The 19,521-nt window shown below is 36.1% G+C and overlaps 3 protein-coding genes and 2 long non-coding RNA genes across 6 annotated transcripts; 3 read left to right on the top strand and 2 right to left on the bottom strand.

Annotated features, from left to right (window-relative positions):
- The first annotated feature begins 478 nt into the window (after window positions 1-478).
- On the top strand, window positions 479-4,347 carry LOC121236520 (metal-nicotianamine transporter YSL1-like). Its single transcript, XM_041132965.1, has 7 exons — window positions 479-1,019; window positions 1,307-1,479; window positions 1,786-1,880; window positions 1,980-2,126; window positions 2,216-2,405; window positions 2,486-2,600; window positions 2,947-4,347. The coding sequence occupies exons 1-7, from the start codon at window positions 659-661 to the stop codon at window positions 3,870-3,872; spliced, it is 2,007 nt and encodes a 668-aa protein (XP_040988899.1). The 5' UTR covers window positions 479-658; the 3' UTR covers window positions 3,873-4,347.
- A 139-nt stretch (window positions 4,348-4,486) lies between these two features.
- LOC121236522 (protein HLB1-like) lies at window positions 4,487-11,059 on the bottom strand. Its single transcript, XM_041132969.1, has 14 exons — window positions 10,545-11,059; window positions 9,568-9,690; window positions 9,306-9,375; window positions 8,713-8,826; window positions 8,201-8,284; window positions 7,745-7,795; window positions 7,519-7,548; window positions 7,283-7,345; window positions 7,077-7,142; window positions 6,865-6,993; window positions 6,619-6,654; window positions 5,433-5,552; window positions 4,888-5,076; window positions 4,487-4,683 (listed from the first exon to the last, which is right to left on the bottom strand). Exons 1-14 carry the CDS (start codon window positions 10,919-10,921, stop codon window positions 4,573-4,575), a joined length of 1,563 nt encoding a protein of 520 aa, XP_040988903.1. The 5' UTR covers window positions 10,922-11,059; the 3' UTR covers window positions 4,487-4,572.
- Window positions 8,491-15,946, top strand: LOC121236523. Its single transcript, XR_005934787.1, has 3 exons — window positions 8,491-8,506; window positions 8,908-8,910; window positions 15,801-15,946. It is a non-coding gene; the product is annotated as an uncharacterized LOC121236523 (long non-coding RNA).
- Window positions 13,098-17,991, bottom strand: LOC121236521 (rab GTPase-activating protein 22). Of its 2 annotated transcripts, none has more exons than XM_041132966.1 (5): window positions 17,392-17,991; window positions 16,167-16,302; window positions 15,979-16,028; window positions 14,841-14,894; window positions 13,098-14,699 (listed from the first exon to the last, which is right to left on the bottom strand). In XM_041132966.1, the coding sequence occupies exons 1-5, from the start codon at window positions 17,664-17,666 to the stop codon at window positions 13,421-13,423; spliced, it is 1,794 nt and encodes a 597-aa protein (XP_040988900.1). In that variant the 5' UTR covers window positions 17,667-17,991; the 3' UTR covers window positions 13,098-13,420. The 2 variants fall into 2 exon arrangements, with proteins under 2 accessions (XP_040988900.1, XP_040988901.1); XM_041132967.1 differs by having other exon boundaries at window positions 17,068-17,534.
- LOC121236524 lies at window positions 16,659-16,948 on the top strand. The gene is made up of 2 exons (XR_005934788.1): window positions 16,659-16,804; window positions 16,836-16,948. It is a non-coding gene; the product is annotated as an uncharacterized LOC121236524 (long non-coding RNA).
- Window positions 17,992-19,521: the final 1,530 nt, after the last annotated feature.

Below are 19,521 nucleotides of genomic sequence, written 5' to 3'. Positions count from 1 at the left end.
GCATATTTGAGAGTCATACTATCATTTTCCTTCCATAAAAATAAATTTATAAATTGACGTAATTTAATATGATACGTTATATTGTAAAATTATTTTTATTATAAGATATATTTAATTTATTGTATAAAATCATCATCAATTTATAAATTTATTTTTATAAAATCTCTTTTTAATTATAATATTTTCTTTTCTGAATTAAATTAATGCTTCTAAATTTCACAATTCTAATAATATTAGATACAATTTTAAGATTTACAAATCTTGCATGATCATCTCAAAAAAAAAAAAAAAAAAAAAAAAAAAGGAGATCCACTCTTAAAAAGTAAATTTTTTCAAATGAAACTAGACTTACCCACTTTTGAAAGGTGGGTATATATCAAGGTTTTGACAAGTTCCGCTGTTGCATGATGGTTCTGCAGTACTCCACCAACCATTATTGAATCTAGAACTGAACTACAAGATCAAGAACCCAGTGAGATTTTTTTCTTATAAATCTGTCTTCCTCTTCTCATCATATTAGAGTTTGATTCAAAGTTTCATGCACGGTCCGATTAAAAAATTTCTCATATCCTTTTTTCGCCAACTAGTTGGGATTATAGCATTTTCAAGCTGAAATTTCTTCTAACATAGAAAGTTTTAGAAGATTTATCTAGGAGCCATGAGCATTGAATTAGGAGCAAAAGAAAAGAAAGAGATTGAAGGAGAAGACGTGGGATTTCAAGCTGATGAACACGAGGGGTCGAAGAGATTCCAGCCATGGACAAAGCAGATAACAGTGAGGGGAATTCTGGTGAGCGTTATGATTGGAAGTATGTACAGTGTGATAACCATGAAGCTAACCCTCGCAACCGGGGTAGTTCCTAACCTAAATGTCTCTACTGCTCTTCTTGGCTTCTTATTTATCCGGACATGGTTAAAGGTGCTCGAAAAGAGTGGTTTTGTGTCAAAGCCATTCACTCGCCAAGAGAATACCATGATACAAACTTGTACAGTTGCTTGCTATAGCATTGCTACTGGAGGTTTGAAGCTTTAATATCTCGAATTTTGCATATCAAATTCTCTACTTTTTCCCCTTTTTCTTTTCCTATTTCAAGAGAAAAAATATTCTCATCAGTTACTATTCACCACTCCACATCTTACATCTTATGAAAAACACCCTCATACATTATAAAAAAACACTCTCACACTTTACAAAAAAGTTAGAGGTGTGAGATGTCAGAGTGAATAGTAACTGATGCATAATAAATCTTATTTCAAGAACTTTGATCTAATCTAGCACTTCTGTTTCTCTTTTGATGAACTGCAGGTGGATTTGGTTCTTATCTTTTGGCGTTGAGCAAGAAGACATATGAGTTGGCTGGGGTCAACAATGAGGGGAACTCGCCAAAGAGTGTTAAGGATCCTGAACTTGGTTGGACGACTGGCTACCTGTATTTAGTATCCTTTGTTGGCCTTTTTGCCTTAATTCCTTTGAGGAAGGTACATATATTACATGGCCTCTACTCTCTTTGCCATTCTTTTCTTCAAAAATTGTAAGAACATTTTACTATGTTTGAGCAGTTGCCTCGTTTGATTTCACAACTCCTCTCATCTCATCGAATCATTATAATTTTTTCAAATCTCAAAACAAAAATAATATTAAAAAAATATATTATAACAATATTTTATTCAACTTTTAACTTTAATCTCAAACCATCTCATCTCATCTTATCTATGAAAACAAGAAAACCATGATGAATTTCTGCCAAATTATCAATAGTATAAGAATCATTTTTCATTTTGCAGATAATGATATTAGACCTCAAGTTAACTTATCCAAGTGGCTTGGCAACTGCGGTTCTCATTAATGGTTTCCACAATCAGAGTGATAAGATGGCCAAGTAACTGCACTTCTCTTAATTTTAGTATCCATAATTTTCTATCAGCAAAAATCATATAAAAATCAAACCTCAAATTGACATGGAGACATTTTTTTGCAGGAAACAAGTACAGGGGTTCATGAAATATTTTTCAGTCAGTTTCTTTTGGGGTTTCTTTAAGTGGTTCTTTAGTGGGACTGGGACTGGGAAAGTGCAATGTGGATTCGGACAATTCCCCATTTTTGGATTGAAAGCATGGAAGCAAACGTGTGTATTTTCTTTCTTTTATGCTTCTTTTGAGCTCAACATATTGCTGTTAGTGATCATCCTATTCAGTTGAATATTGGATTTTGCAGATTCTACTCCGATTTTAGCATGACATATGTTGGAGCTGGGATGATTGTTTCCCACCTCGTAAATTTGTCTTTGATTCTTGGAGCTGTGCTTTCCCATGGAATAATGTGGCCGCTTATTAGTAGACATAAAGGAGATTGGTTCCCTGAGAGTTTGCGAGAAAGCGACATGAAGAGCTTATTTGGTTATAAGGTCTTGCTCGCTCTCTCTCCAATTCTTATCTGACTTCTGCTATCCATGCTTTGCCAATTTACACTCTAATTTCTTGGCAGGTTTTCTTATCCATTGCTTTAATCCTAGGTGATGGGCTTTACAATTTCGCGAAGATATTGGCATGCACAATCATCAATATTCATGACAAATTGAAGAATAGGGACCTCGAAATGGGTATGACAAACAACCTAAAAGTAGACATCTTATTAACTAGATATAGTTTTGGGATGTGCAAATTTTACGCATTTTTTAAAAAAGTAGGAACTATCATAAAAAAATATAAATTTTGTCATGTAAGTCCCAGGCTTATCTACTTTTTTAAAAAAAGAGTGCGTGAAGCATACATAATTTAAAACTGTATAAATTATTTTCATATCAACAAACAATAGATAACTTCAATTCTAAAAGGAGAGTGGAATTGTAATTCCTCAAAACCAGTAAATAAAGTCTTGTAGGTGTTGAAGAAGATATTAATTTACGTTATTTTACTTTTAACATTTGGTCTTCTTGTCCCCTGTAGTTGTGGGTGGCCAAGAGAAGCCCGTTGAAGTTTTGAAACAGAACCAAATTTTCATCGGAGAGAACATTCCCATATGGCTTGCAACCGTGGGATACGCCCTCTTCGCCATCATCTCCACCATCGCAATCCCATTCATGTTCCCTCAATTAAAATGGTACTATGTAGTCTCATCCTATATTATTGCTCCATCTCTAGCATTCTGCAATGCTTATGGAGTTGGCCTCACGGATATAAACATGTCCTATAATTATGCGAAAGTTGCCCTCTTCGTCCTGGCCTCAATGAGCGGAAAAGAAGATGGCATGGTAGCTGCGCTCATTGGGTGTGGTCTCATCAAAAGTGTTGTTTCTGTGGCTAGCATTCTGATGCAAGATTTCAAAACAGCCTACTTGACTTGCACTTCCCCAAAAGCAATGTTCTTGAGCCAAGTCATTGGCACAACATTAGGCTGTGTGACAACTCCTGTTAGCTTCTTTCTATTCTACAAGGCATTTGATGTTGGAAACCCAGATGGAGAGTTCAAAGCTCCTTTTGCGTTGATTTACAGAAACATGGCTATTCTAGGAGTTCAAGGTTTCTCTGCTCTCCCTAACCATTGCCTACAAATCTGCTATGGCTTTTTCGCCTTTGCAATTGGAGTCAATGTAGTGAGAGATATGTCTCCTCAGAAGGTCGGAAAATATCTGCCACTTCCGATGGTCATGGCCATGCCTTTTCTAGTTGGGGCATACTTTGCAATTGATATGTGTATTGGGAGTTTGATTGTGTTTGTGTCGCACAAGCTCAACTCCAAGAAGGCTGAGTTTATGGTTTCTGCAATTGCTTCTGGATTAATTTGTGGGGAAGGGCTTTGGACACTTCCTGCTGCTGTTCTAGCTTTGGCCAAAGTAAATCCTCCCATCTGCATGAAATTTTTGCCTTCCTAGGAACAATTTCTCAATTTCTCAGGGGACTTGGCTAATAACATTATATGGGCAAGGTAATCCTGACTCAGATTATTCAATGCGAGGTTGCCAAAAGAAAAAAAACGAACATCAACTAGATGGAAGTGCAAAACAAACTGTATCCATTCTCAATCATCAATAAGAATGCACCTTGTATTGTTGTCTGTTGTTCTGGTCGGGCTCATCACCTTTCTATTTTTGGGGCTGCCCGAGGAGAGGGGCAGGAAGATGCGAAATTTAAACAAAACACAGCCTATTGGACTAAACCTTCTTTACATGCGTACTTTTATATTCCCTTGGCAGGCACACATGGGTTGTTGCTCCACAGTTGTACAAAACCTCATGCTTCCGAATGTATAGAGAATAACATAGGTTTTCTTTTTCTTTTCTTTTTTTTTTTTTTTGCGGTCTGAACCTTCATATGATAATTATTGTTTTTAGAACACCTCGAGAACCCCTGGTTTCCCCCCAACCAAAATTAAGAAAAATTAAGGGAGAAACTGAGAAGAGAAGAAAGAGGAACAGACTAGTGATGTGAGTGACGTGCTCTCCGCTAAGATGAGGAAGAAATAAGGATTGTGGACGAGCTTCAGGCCTTCTCAAATGTATCTCAAATTTTATTACACAAATTGTTAATCAACTCAACAAAAACATAGCACTGCCAATAAATATAACAAAAGGATCAGCTAGTTATGATACCTGCCAGAACATCGCTCTTACCACGTGCATAGATTGTGTAAACTAGACGGATTGCATCAAGCCATCCATCCAGGGATTCCCAGGAGTCAGCAACCTGAAGAATCAATGTGCAAAAATTAAATTTATGACTTTCCAATTTCAAAAATCTAGTAGACTGATCCACCTCTTTTCATTTGAATCAAGATCCAGGCCATAATGCAAATGGAGAACTGGTCTCTGTCTGACTAAGAATTATTGGGTTTGAACTTACAATGCAGGACAACAAAAATCTCTTTGGAACAAATAAGATAATGCTTACCATGAAAACTGGCCCATTGATTGTATCAATGCAGAGTCCTGCACCAGGTGGTAAAGTCAGATCAGCACATGCTGATACAGAAACTATATCTTGAACATCAATTCTGATGGCTCTTTTGTCAATATTCACTACATCTCCCGATCTTCCAGAGAGGCTTTGAGGCACTTGTTTTTGCTCAACTTTGTTTACCTGATGAGAGGGGCAACAAAGAAAGAAGATTGGCCTCGATTGTTTTCACAACTCTTCTCAACTCATCTCATCTAATCATTACAACTTTTTCAAATTCCCACATCAAATAAAATAAACAATTCAACTTTTTCAAATCTCAAAACAAAAATAATATTAAAAAAATATATTTCAACGATATTTTTTTCAACTTTCAACGTTCATCTCAATTTATCTCATCTCATCTGCGAAAACAAACGAGGCCGCTACAGAAATAATTATAATCTGCCACAAGAGGTTACCAGCCTATCAAAACCAAGGCATGATTTTCATTATATAGACAATATTATTATTTTAAAATATAAACAAATAAAGTATACCTGATAAAGCCCTTCATGGTTTAAAACAAATTGCGACCGCTTCCAATCATTATGAGGTGCCACTTGTATTCCTACAGGTGGTGCAGTCAGGTACCCAACTTTCAGATAAGGCAAAGGTAGCTGTCAACAGTTGAGTTCTGTCAGTGATTCTCTCAACTAGCAGCATTGAAACATATACACATAGCCCTGCTATCATCTAAACTGAGGGACTCATCTAAATTTCATTTGGGCACCAAATGTATCATTCCATTGTGAACAATAATCAATCGCAACATCAAGAAGAGAAGCAATGACATACTATGGGGAGAAAGAGAGAGAAAAGGAATAAGGGTGGTGCTCTGAGTTGAAGTGATGTTGAATAAGTTTAGGGATGGAGTTCCCAAACTGAGGCAGGGTAAATTATTTAGCTCCAACAGCGAATTTTACCACCGAAACAATTCTGTGATGCCAGCCATACTGGACCTAATGCAAACATGGTGAATTGAGAATAGAGAAGGAAGAGTCAACACATCGATTTAATGTGGTTTGACATTAGACCTATGTCCACAGAGAGACTATTTTTTACTGTACTCAATAAAATTAGGATTACAGCATATATATCCAAACCCTAGCCTAGTATATGGAAATTTCCATTCCTTTGTCATATAGCGGGCCCCGAAGCCTCTGCACTTCCCAACCTATTCTTCGACCCCGGCATCAAACTAATTTTGCTCCCAAGATATGGCCTCTTACTTTACTTCTAGAAAATAGTATAAATATCTCATTATAAATAGGAGGCACAGTCGGTTAATGTTATATTGTAAGGTCTCATTTGATTACACAGATGAGATGAGATGTTGAAAATTGAATAAAATATTATTAGAATATAATTTTTTAATATAATTTTTGTTTTAGAATTTGAAAAAGTTGAATTGTTTTTTGTATTTTATTTGGGAGTTTGAAAAAGTTGTAATGATTAGATGAAATGAGATGAGATGGTTTGTAAAAACAAACCAAGCCTTATCACCCAAGAATGTCTTTACAGCCTAAACATAGAATATGCTTGATGTAGGGACCTAAAGGTCAGAACATACACTTGCCAGCCATAACAAATCATGTACAGAATTCATAGGCCTGTATCTCACCCTAGCGCAGAACAAATTAAGAAAAGATAGAAAAGCTAGTGACTGATCTCATAGCAACTAACCATGGAACGCACCAGCCGCAAGGCACTGCTGTAAACCTATAAAACACATTAGAATAGTAAGTGGAAAATGAAATCAATGTATGCACCAATAAAACACCAGAAAGTAAGGGCAAAGGAAAATATGTTTACTGTAAGACTTTTGAATTTCACTTCAGATTTCATTGGTCATGTTCATATTGGAGTCAAAACTCTGTTACATTAGTAAAACAACTAATATTGTCACAGACAAAATGAAATCATCCGTACTGAATAATTTGATTTCAGTGCGTGGGCAGCTGCAATGTATATAGCAGATTGGCTATACAACTCATTTGGTGAGACTTCTTTAGCACTGACTGATCCCCCAGTTCTTAATGTGTCCTCTGCTAATCCATACTGCAAATAATGACACCATTTTTACAAATTTACCAGTGGAAGATTGGACGTCTCAAATATGGAAGGATAAGTTACCAACTGACCAAAACAGTTCCAAGGTTGTAAATTGCTCGATGGAAGTCAAACTGCAACCGTATTGCTGCACGGAACTACATTGAAAGACCATTAAAACGTATCATAAGACTAGTACATATCGAAAATCTTTGGACGTATCATAGGTAAAATCACATTGCAGGTTGTTCCTATACAGCTATCCATGCACTCTGATATTTTCAAATATATTTTGTACCTTACTGATTGCAGCTCTTACAATTCTTTGCTTTTCTCGTACAGGAACAATTGCGCTGAGTTCCTAAAAGTATAAATTAAATTAAACTTCCCAGCATAAACACAGGTATAGATGTATTTGAAAAACTGTTGAAGTACTCCTAAGGAACAAAAGTAAGATTAAAATTATTTAACAAGGAATAAATAATAAGAAAGAGAAGCTAATTTTGTAGGAAATGTTAATGTAACTAAAAATACCTGAAGAGCAAGTCCCCAATTATTAAGTGCCTGAAACAGATTTCAATGAACTTATTACCAATGAATGCAATGTAAATGATTTTTTATGTGCTTTGATGAATCAAAATAAGTTTTTGAAAGGGAGAACAAAGGGAGAGAAATGGAAAGACAAGGAAGAGTATCAATAAAGATGCTGGAGTACACCATATGGAATCATAAATTAACTCAACAATTTCTTTTAAGATACCTGCGGACTGTTCCAATTGAGTTGGACAGCTTTTTCATAGTTCTTTGTAGCCTGCAAAATCAGATTAAGAGAATCACCGTTTAAGCACTATAATTCTCTGAAAAAAGCTTTGATTACTTGTCAATGCAAAGAGCATAATATCTATTGTATAACCCTAGATGGTAGACAATAAAAGTGAAAATAGGGAAGTGGGAACTTGCATCAAGCATAATTATTGTCTTTTAATGTCAAAAAGTTCAGCTGCTCCAATCATCAGAGCAAACCACTACATACTACAAAGTAGATTGTTTTATATCTACAATGCTCTACCATTTCAACTATTATATCCATTTATGGCTGCAAAAAATCGTCTGGACACCAAAGTAGCAGGCAAAAAACTACAAAAGGTGGTAAATATTTCAAAGTTATGGAAGTCAAAATCAATCGCGACTGATTACTGATAGGTTGGGATAAAACCTGCTTCCATAGTTCTTCAGCCTCCTTTGTACGACCACGCATTTTCGCCCGATCAGATATTGCTATAGCCCAATTATAGAAAGCCTGCAAGTAAGAATAACATGTTACTTTCAAATAATATATATTATCAATGGAAGTTATACAGATTCTTCAGGATACATACATCATGGATAATATGAACTGCTAGGTGAGAATTTAGAGAGCTCCATTTTAGCAATATTGATGCCCTTATATTTTGCCAGGAATAGAGAAAAATCATATTGCAAATTCCTTGGCATTTAAAATATAACCAACCACAGATCAAAGGTTATAAATACCACAGAATATGGTATAAGTACAGTCAGAGAACTTTAAAGATCCTCTCCCCCCAACCTGCCTCCCCACCCTTAGTTGCTTAGATGGCATAGGCGTTCAAGGAAGCTATCAAACTTCCAGCTAATTTTTACTTCTAAGAATTTGTATCAACCATTAGACTTAATAAGATTGACAGCTATGGTGAGTTGTGTCCATACATCATGAAGTGTTGGGCAAAGATGGGTAGCCTCATCATACTTCCTACAGGCTTCCTCAAGCAAAGCATCCTTAGAAGGTGAAGGAGAATCTTGGCTAACATTATCTGCACTTTCCTGCATGCCAAGTGACAAAGGATCATGAGGCGAAATAAAATTCACTTAAAAAATACACTACAGTGCCTCTAGAGTAAATAGAATGTGCTTAAATATCACACAAACTGATTCGATCCAAACAAATACAGAAACTGAAGCCTTTTTACGTAATCGTGGGATGAAAGGGCAATATATCAAATATTAAGCACTTAAACTCATCCCATTCTACACAAAAGTTTTTGGTGTATGATGTTGAGCAGTGTTCTCCTTTGCAGGAATTCGTCATATCAAAATTTCACACTACAGGAAAATGCTTTTTCTTACAATAAGGTGTACTTCAAACACACTCTTGAAATACATTATGATCATGCATAAAATCTGGACAACCAGTTAAGCAGGTCAACACCAAAGCAAGTTGGTTGAAGTTTTAGTAGAGTGAAAGAAAAATAAAATTCACATATGTTAATATTGTGAGAATCAAATGAGACAGTATTTCAGACCTGAAGAACCAATGCCCAGTTGTATAGTGCGTCATAATCTTCAGGGTTTCTGTCTATGGCAGAAGCATACCTACAAAATTTGAATATAGTAAAAATTTGGAACAGGACTCTAAAAGAGCTTACAATCTTGTATTTTAATAAACTTACAAGTCTAAGAAAGTGGTTCATAACAAAGCATTAAGATTTTGTTAAGAGTAAAAGAAAGGAACAAAACAGACAATACTGGCAAAGTTGATAATTATGAAGGATAGGATGATGATACCTCCTGGCAGCAAATGTAAGGATCCGTTGGCGAGACCGACCTTCCTCATCTACACCCGTAACACTATTGATTAAGTCCATAGCAGCATTGTTTTGGTCTACATGTTGTTGTGGACTTTCTTGACTAAACAATTGAGAAGCACATAGTAAAAAGCAAAGTTTTTGTAAAAGAAAATTACAGATAGTTATTCTTACTCGTGATAATATATAAGTTAGAGAAAATATGAGGATGGATAATATAAAAACGATGTGTGAAAATAAAGAAGCAAACAGCCTAATAAGAAATAATTGTTACCCTGGTAATTGATGGGTATTTTGGCTATTACTCCTACCAGCAGAATCAGCTTTCAGAAAAATTTTAGTTCAGGTTCGATGCTTTTAAGATATGCCTATAGAATTAGGCCTAAAGGTTGAATAATGAGGAAAGCCACGAAGTCTAATGCGGCTAGGCAACATCTAAGCATCAACAGAAACGGTTGGAATCAAATTTTTAACCAACAACATCTGCCATTGCAAGCAGCAATGTTATGTCATATCAAATTCAATAGGATATAGAGAGTGCACACATGCACTTCTATAAAATGGCAGCTACAATCAAATAGGCCGGGCAAAGACCAATCTCAGCAGAGCAACCGCGAAAGCAAGTGAATCAAAACACGGGAAAAATTATCCACCAAATTCCAGATTCTGATGATATATAAAAAACGACTAGAAATAATTCTGTCAGCGACTAGAATCAAATCACTCTTGACTGTTGGGTACATAATTCAGATCATGAATTTATATACATGGCTTAGAGATAACTTCATTGATTCTACATGAAGGAAACTAATTTTCAGTAAGATTTAATGCATCGTGGCTCATCGTCTCACCCTATGAGCTATATTCGACCAATAAATATGTTAATCAAGCATGCTTTGGTGTTAATTAAATCTAGAAAATGTTATTAGTCGGATGCGGAAAGGGAGACTGGCTGACCTGTAAGGTGAGGGGACACCTGGACCGCTCTCATCTGGCTCGTCGCCTTTCAATCCACCGAGTAACTCCCTCATCGTGAAAGTTCGGCTTCCTTCGTCTTTTCGTAGCTCACGCTGGGCGGGTGCGTTCGCTGCAGAGTCATCGGCCTCATCAGATTGGAGAGAGTTTTGTTTGAGTTCTTCAGGCTGAAGATCTGCATCGACTGCCACCGGTGACTCGAGTTTAGGCTCCGGCGCGGAATCCGATACCGCCGGTTCTATTTCTGGTTCAGGCTCCGATGATTCAGGTTCGGGTTCCAGTTCTAAGTCTGTTTTCAATTCTGGTTCTGGCTGAACTCCGTTCTGCAATTCAGGTTCCTCGGGGGTGGTGGTGGACATGTTGACAGACAGATCTATTAGACTCTTACTGTCGCAAGCGAGGAAAGGAAATGGGAGTCCTAAACCTCTCACTTTGACTGATTTCGCGGTGAAAGAGAAAACCCCCGATTCCACCGCAAAAGACCCACATCTCCAAAATGGAGATTATGGTAGGGGTGTAATGGGTCGGATTCCATCCGGTTTTGAATATATTTTATAATTATACCAGTATGTATCAATTTTGAGATTTTAAAAATTAATATCGTATCGGTTATACCTCTAAATCGACACTTTTAATTTTATTGATTTTGGTCTGACTTTTTTAATTATAATATATAATAATATAGTTATGTGGAAGTAAAATACACCAGATTCAAAATAGTTTTAAAGAGCCAGCCCATCAGAGGGGGCCATCACTAGAAGACAAAATGAGTGAGAGGGAAAGGAGACAATAAGGGACTAAGGGATGAGGGTGTCAGGAGAAAATAAAAAAGAGAGAGAGGGTCAGATACGCCAAACAAACATTCATCACCACTACCAAGGGGCACGCTAGCAAAGGGTCAGATAAAAGGGACAAGGAGCCTACGGTTTCAGGAACTTTTAAGGACTTCTTCAGACTTTTTCTTTAGGGGTTTTGACTTCTTCTTCAACCTCAGGACATAAAGCTCCAGAGAAAATATATTCTCCAGCATATAGATCTCCGACTCATATTGTATAGTGAGAAATGAAAGACTACGAGAGACTGTAAACAAGCATATTATAATAGAATCCCCCCCAAACTGCCGTGGACGTAGGCCTAGTGCCGAATCATATAAATATATGTGTTCATCTCTTCTTATTTTCTCTACATTTAAATACTATTTATCGCCACAGATATATGCACCAACACCGTATAACCGCACCGGATCATTGACAGGGGCTCCCAACAACACCGATAGAGGCCCAACACACCTCAACGTATCTAAGAAATGGATCTTTCTTTCCTTCTGGACTGCGCGTTTTTAGGCGTTAACAATAGTAATAATATGTTTTAGTATATTATAATATATGTTATAATTATATTATAGACTATAGTGATATATTATAATATATAATATAGTGCTATATTATAGTATATTATAATATAAAGTCATATAGTATTAGTATAACTACCAATACAATAGATTATAATGATAATATATAGTTATTTATATATGATTTTAAAATTTAACATTATATTAATTAATAATTTATCATATAGTACAAAATTATTTTATATATAATTATATATTTTGTATATAAAAATTATATATAATATTAAAAATCATATAAATAATATTTTATACAATATAAAGAATTAATATATATATATATATATGAATCGGTCTGGTCCGGAAAAACCGAAACCGGACCTATTTCGACCGGTTTTGAGAAAAATAGAACCGGTATCAGATTGGACCAAACTTGATACTGAACCAAACCCACCAGTTCGGTTTGGTCCGGTTTACCGTTTTTTTTTTTTTCACTCCTAGATCATGGGTTTGACCTCATTCTCTAACGTATAAAACAAAACTCATCTCATCTGATCTCATATAATTATTACAACTTTATTAAATTTCTACACAAAATAAAATAAATAATTCAACATTTTCAAATCATAAAACAAGAATAATATTAAAAAAATATATTTTAACAATATTTTATTCAACTTTTAACTTTAATCTCAACTCATATAAAAACGAACTAGGCCTTAAAGAAGTTTAAAAAATAATATTACTTTATTAAAAAATTGTGTAAAAATTATAATATAATTATGTCAATACGAAATCACAATCTTCCTCTTATAAATATAAAATAATTATATATAATTTATTAGTATTATTATCATTTAAATTATCACCCTTGCATAGTCCCTTGTACAATATATATTATATTAAAATTAAGATATAAATAATAATATGTACTGAAAACTAATATGAAGTATTTTCTAACATTCTAAAACATTATTAAAATATCTATTTGCTTTTAATGAAATAGGTTTTAAAGATCGAATTTAGATGTTTTAATTTTATTATCTGTACTTAAAATCTTTAAAGAAAATCATATAATATTATAGAATTTGCTCTCGAGAGTCCTCCAAGTATTAAATAACAGCATCACTAGCCAACAACATAATTTGGGTCATGAATCATGATAGCATCGATAAATCACAACAGAGAACAAAAGCAAAAAGAACATCAATAAATATCATAGCCACAGGGTTAAGAAACTCGGCAAAGTTAGAAGTAATTCTGCAGTGTTGCCACCATCACTCAAATGAGACCTGAGTGAGGACAAATACATTATAGATCTCATAATTTACTCACTCTGGAAATTGCCCACTGGGCGCTGGTATCGAGCATTGTGAATCAACCTGAAGATTTATAGGTTTTGAAGGGATCCTCAACAGGAGCAACAATAAATTAGAAGTTAATTTTCAAAGGGATTCTTTGGGTGGGAGGAGGGAGGGAGATAAGGAAAAGGAGACGTGAGCAGGTTTTCCTAAACCTTGTCATGGAGGGTGACCACCAAATCATGAGCATCATCAAGAAGCTTCCACACATCCAGATGGCCGGCCATGCTATTGCACTCCTTCATAATTTCGTCCATGCCACTGTACTTCTCTATTATGAGCTTCCTCCTTTGTAGCACGCAGGCTGCTATAGCGTAAAGCAACAAATCATCATTAGGAGGGGCTTTCAGCCGTATTCTCCCCCATGTTGACTTGGCAATCCCTGCTCTAATTGCTGCCTGATCAGCCCATATTACCTCCCAGAGGCACAGCGTCTGCTCAAAACTTAACTCCCTACGGAAGAGAACCACCACCATTCTGTACACAAAGAAGCAATCCTCAGCTTGAAGCTTTTCCAGGTGCCTGTAGAGATGAATATCCTTGCCCTTGATAATCTTGGAAACAATTTTCAGCTGCCGTTGGATTCCCACCTCATCAAGCCGGAAATTATGCCGAGCTTTTTTCATGAAACCCACAAAGCACCAGAAGGCTTCATGGTCCTCCTCGAACACTGTGATTATTGGAGCAAGTAGATCACTCATACCTTGGCAGTAACCAATCTCAGGATCATAGACTGCATACGCTTCGAGGATAGCAACCAGGCGAGCAGCATGGAAAACCCTGGATGGATCCAAGTGATCATACTCATTCAAACCAACACTCTCTGCTAACCAGCGAGCTTTCATCTCAGACACTGCAGCCTGAGATGGCGAGTATATAAACCATTCATCATTTGCCCTCAGAGCATCAAGACGGATGATTCTCTGCCAATTGGCAAAATCTTCAGCAGTGTGGATTTTGGACTCACTTTTAGCATTAGAGGGAGACTCATTTCCTGCATCAGATGGAGATGTGTTATCCTTGGCAGGCTCATCAAGGTCATTCTTTTCAGATACTTTGGTGGCAAGTAGAGGTCGCATGTCCTCAGATTCTTCCCAAGAGTCGGAATCAGTAGACTCTGTATCTCCAGCAGAGGCATCTTCAAATGTCAGTCCTCTCTTATGTGCATCTTCTTCCAAAAATGAATCAGAGGATTGGGGGGCATGATCACAGAAAGAGGGTCCATCCTCGGCTAATGGGATTCCTCCCTCAGTAAAAAGGGACCTACTGGCACTGACCACCTCTTCTAAGCTAAGAGAATCTAGAACCTGACTAAAATTCCCACTGCCCTCATTGCAGCAGTTCCCAGAAGTTTCCTTCAGCTTTAACCTGTTCTCACTGCATTTTAAAATTTTCTGGCAATGCTTCCGCAGGTTATCATATTCTTTTCTGCATCACAGGTAAGGACAGTGACTAGGGGAACAAGAAAAGAGGGGGAAGGAGGGAGTGGAAAACACGAGCAAATATATGGGCTTCAAAACATAAAAACCTAATTTTGGATGTATTTACAAACTAAGATAAATTCCCCACCTTTTCCGTATTTTGACCAATTCCCTTTCTTTCTGAGAGCTGTTAATGTCATAGCTGTTGCACATGAGAAATCACAGTCAAGACATGAACAACAGATGATCTCAAACATCTGTTTGGGAAGTGAGATGATCTCATCTCAAAACTTCTCATAATTTCCTTCCCAAACATCATATAAACACAAACATTTTTTAATTTCAAATATTTAACTTTTCATCTAAGCATTACGTAATCATTACAACTTTTCCAAACTTCCAAACAAAATACAAAAAACAATACAACTTTTTTAAATTTCAAAACAAAAATTATATTAAAAAATTATACTTTAACAATATTTTAACTTTATAATATTTTTATTCAGCATTTTCTCTTTTATTTTCCAAAACTCAATAAAACATCTTAACTCAAACCATTTCACTGCTATTCACAGAATTTTCATCTCATCTCATTACCCAAACATGCCTGCAATTTGGCCCTTGAAAAAAACAGCAACAATGAACACAAGAAATGCAATTATATATAGCCAGAAACAATATTATAGCAACCTATATGTCAGCTTTCTCATTCTGAGAGAAACTCTCCAATAAGTCAACATACATAGCAACCATAATGGTGCTGCTGGAAGCTTCTTACAACCAAACTAGCATTAATAGAATTGAGTTAGCTTATTTCTTAAGGCTTCTTTTAACCAAACTAGCATCAACAAATTAAGCATGGCCAAAAAAAAGTCATATAAAAGGTATCTCTTGTTACAACTGAGCCTGAACTTACATGTCAAGCTGAGGAAGCAACTCAGAAACAAAAAAGGTGGATACCACCCAAAAAACAAAAAGGCTAACCTGCAGCTATGAGCCTATGACTAACAATGTATAGAGACAAAGATGAATGACTCTGAGTCTAAAACAAGAATGATTGAAAGATATGGACGACAGTGGAGCAATAAATAACACAAAACCACCTGAGCAATAAAACAAAAAGGCTAACCTGTGGCTATGAATAACAATGTAACAAGATGTGTCCAAAAGGCAGCAAAATCTATCTCAAATTCTCATCAGAGAGAGAGAGAGAGAGAGAGAATGCAAATATAAACACGCAAACAAGTGGAGTCATCAATATATAAAGGTAGAGATGGCATGCTTACACTCCAAGAAGGAATGGCCAGACCTCTGTTCTAAGACTTGGATCGACACCCTGCACATCAGAGATATTGGGAATTTCAGATCTTCAAAACAGTAACAAATATAGGGAAAAAAACAGAAGCAATTCATAACATTATAATTAAATTTGACAGGAACAAACAACTAGGCCAGAGAAAAATCGATAGCTTACTCCACCACGAACTTTCTTCAGAAACTTGACCCCACCATCACTGAGCTTCCCATCTGGTGTAAAGAAACTCTTCCATAGTTTTGGCAGAAGGGCATGTTTTCTTCTCCGGCGTGACCAGGGTGATTTAAGACCAACCCTGAAGAAAACAAAAAAAAGGAATAAAAACTTCTCCCAATGGGGAACAAAAAAGAAAATAGCAAAGAAACTGACGATAATGAAACTTCAAATAGAAACTGAGGAACACAGTAGCATAAAGCATTGATCTGCACCAGAAAACAGACGAGGTTAAAAAACCTTATAACGGTGGTTAAAAAATCCAATTAACAAGAACATGAAGTTGTGACGTTTTCTACCACGCTACTTATATAAGAGCAAAACAAAAATGAACTTCTACTAGATTCTACAAGCATTTCTTTTGACGCGAAAATTGACGAGCATGAAAAAAAAAAAACGAATTCCGAAGTACTAAAAGATAGAGACTTTGCCATAACAGTCACAGCAGGAAATCAACTCAGGAATTTTAATTTTTAAAATCATACGTTCCACTATAATGAGGGGATATCAGTAAACAATTTCATAATCAAACGCCGATTCCATTTCCAACATTTTCATATGACCGAACCAGCTAGGAACACACAGTCTAGACCCGCGAATAAATATAAAATAAAGGAACATGAATTTCACAGAATGGGACAGTTTTACTAATAAGAACTAGTTGAGTAGTGGCGTTTTCGGACAATGGAATCCACAATTGAGTACTTTCCAGATCGGGATCTGGAAAGTACTCGATTGTGAAGAGAAAAACCCTACTCTACGAGAGATGCGATCACATTGATTGATGGGAAACAGAATCAAAGGGAAAAAAACTGAGGATTATAGGAAGAGGAAATTAAGAACTCACCGATCGGTGGAAACTGGTGAGGACGAAGACGACGACGATGAAGAATGAGCAACGACTAACAAGACCGATCGCAAATGAACCCACGAAGAAGATGACGTCGACGAAGAAGACGAAGACGCTGACGGTGAAGAGGAATTTGACGACGACGGTGAAGAAATGTGACTTCGCCGTAGGGCTCTCATTACGTGTTTCTCTTTCGTAAGCATTTATCTATCTATATAGTTCTTCCAGGGTTTGAAACTGGATTCGGGGATTGGTTTTGATTCGTTTTCATTCCGTTATGGTTCGGATTTCGATCCTTGAGATTTTTCTTTCCTTTTTTACCTACGAGAGTAGACGACGGTGCCGGCCAAGGCGAGACCGAATATGGCCGTCGCGGCGATGGTTATTCCGACATTGGAAGCCGCCGCAGAAGCCCAGAAGCCGAAGCCGCTTCCTCCACCAGCGCCGCCGCCTCCGTTGCCTTCAACAAACAGGATCCATCCTTTATAATCAGCGCCGCCACCGGAGGAGAGGAACAGAATGAACGAGAGGAAGCACGGCGAGGACACCGTCAAGACCTCGCAGCCATTTTCTCTCTTACCCGTCCTCAACACCATAACCGGGAAGGAAAATAATAAAACCCACCCACCTCGTTTATATATCTATCTTCCCTTCTTCTCTGCTCGCTCTCTCTGCAGACTGCTTTATCTGGACCTCTGCTCGCTTTCCATAGAATGCATTAATTAGTGCAGAGCTACTAAATCAAATTGTAACACTCCCAAGGGGTAAAGGAAAATCTCACTTCGAGGCTGAGTACTTCCGAAACGAGAAGATGATAGAAGAAGAAAATTGATTTTTTTTTTTTTACCGTTTGGATAATTTTTCAGAGCAGAAACCGCTCATTACATAATACATATAGCTGTATTTCCTAACAAATTGACCAACCTAGTGGGCTTAACTAACCAAAACAGAAAAATCATAATTTGCAAAGTCAACTAATGTCCCGTTTAAACAGTGAGATAATAAAGGTTTTAGATGAAATTTAAATAAAATATTATTATAATATTATTATTATTTTAAAAATTTTTTAAAAATAAATTATTTATTATATTTTATATAAAAATTTAAGAAATAATTATTAAATGAGATGAAACCGTTTTTATATCTAAACGAAACCTAAGTTTACTGGCTAAGAGTACTCCCAATGAATCCTTCAAAATATATTACCAAAATCTACTTTTTATATTTTACATACTGATTTTTACAATATATTATACATCAACTTATCTATTTTTCTTCATATCATTTAAATATTATATTTTATAATATTTTTTATTCATTTCTAATATTTTTTCTAACTATCAATAACATCCTCCTATCTTTTAATATTTACAATTTCTTCCCGTATTTATTTATCTTCCTCCTAACTTCTCTCTCCAAAAACTAGAAATCACCATCTCCAAAAGTTGAAAAAATCTGGAACTCAATAAGAACTAGTTGAGGAGTCTCAGGACAACAACTACCTCATATTGGATCTCGTTGCAGAAGAGTCTGAGAATTCACCTTCAAAAGCCGTACCCAAACCAACTCACTTAGCACCATCACCCGCTCTGTTTCCAACCAAAGCAAACCCCACCCTCATCTCACACTCCAAAACCCATCAAAACCAGTTTCATTAGGACCCCATTTCCAACAATCCCTTGACTTCACAAACCCTTTATTTTGCGCTCATGGGCGAACTTTGGATGCGGAGGAAAGATTACCCAGAGGCCAGAACCCACTTAAGCAAGAAAGAGCAACCGAACTTGCAAATTTGAACTGGATGACAGGATTCTTGAATTGAAATTTGAAGCAAACTGAATGAGTGGTTGCTGGAATCAACAAGAACTGAAGAATGAAGATGGCGCCAAACACACAAAGGGGCTTTTGTGAAATAAGATGAATTTTGATGCAGATGAAAGAGTACAAGAAGACATAGAAATAAATTAAAAAATGTTTACATTCGTGAGCAGTGTCACGCTACATGTAGCGGTAACCCTATAGCAAACTGAAAAATAGAGATGAAGTAGAGAATCGGTTGGATGTGCATTTTAAGCTAAATCCTTCAAATTTTACAGATAAATGGATTTTACATAATCCATTGTGAGTGCTCTAAGCCCTTAACTATTATAACCAAATATCTAATAAGATACTTTAAGACCCCGTATAGATTAAAAAAGTGTCTCATTTCATCTTATCATTACAATTTTTTTAAATTTTCACATAAAATATAATAAACAATTTAAAATAATATTTTATTATAATATTTTATTTAATTTTTATTTTTTTATCTAAAACCATCACATCTTATCTCCAAACCAAACCTAACCTCACACACAAGGGTAGTTAAAAAAAAATGCGATCCATGGTTTGGATTCGCCCAAGTTACTCGGCTTGTTACACAAATTTACTAATTTTTATGTTATTCTTCTG

This window comes from Juglans microcarpa x Juglans regia, chromosome 6S (genome assembly GCF_004785595.1).
Source record: "Juglans microcarpa x Juglans regia isolate MS1-56 chromosome 6S, Jm3101_v1.0, whole genome shotgun sequence".
NCBI lineage: Eukaryota > Viridiplantae > Streptophyta > Magnoliopsida > Fagales > Juglandaceae > Juglans > Juglans microcarpa x Juglans regia.
Note: the sequence above shows the minus strand (reverse complement) of the source record. Positions and strands in the feature narration are given on the sequence as shown.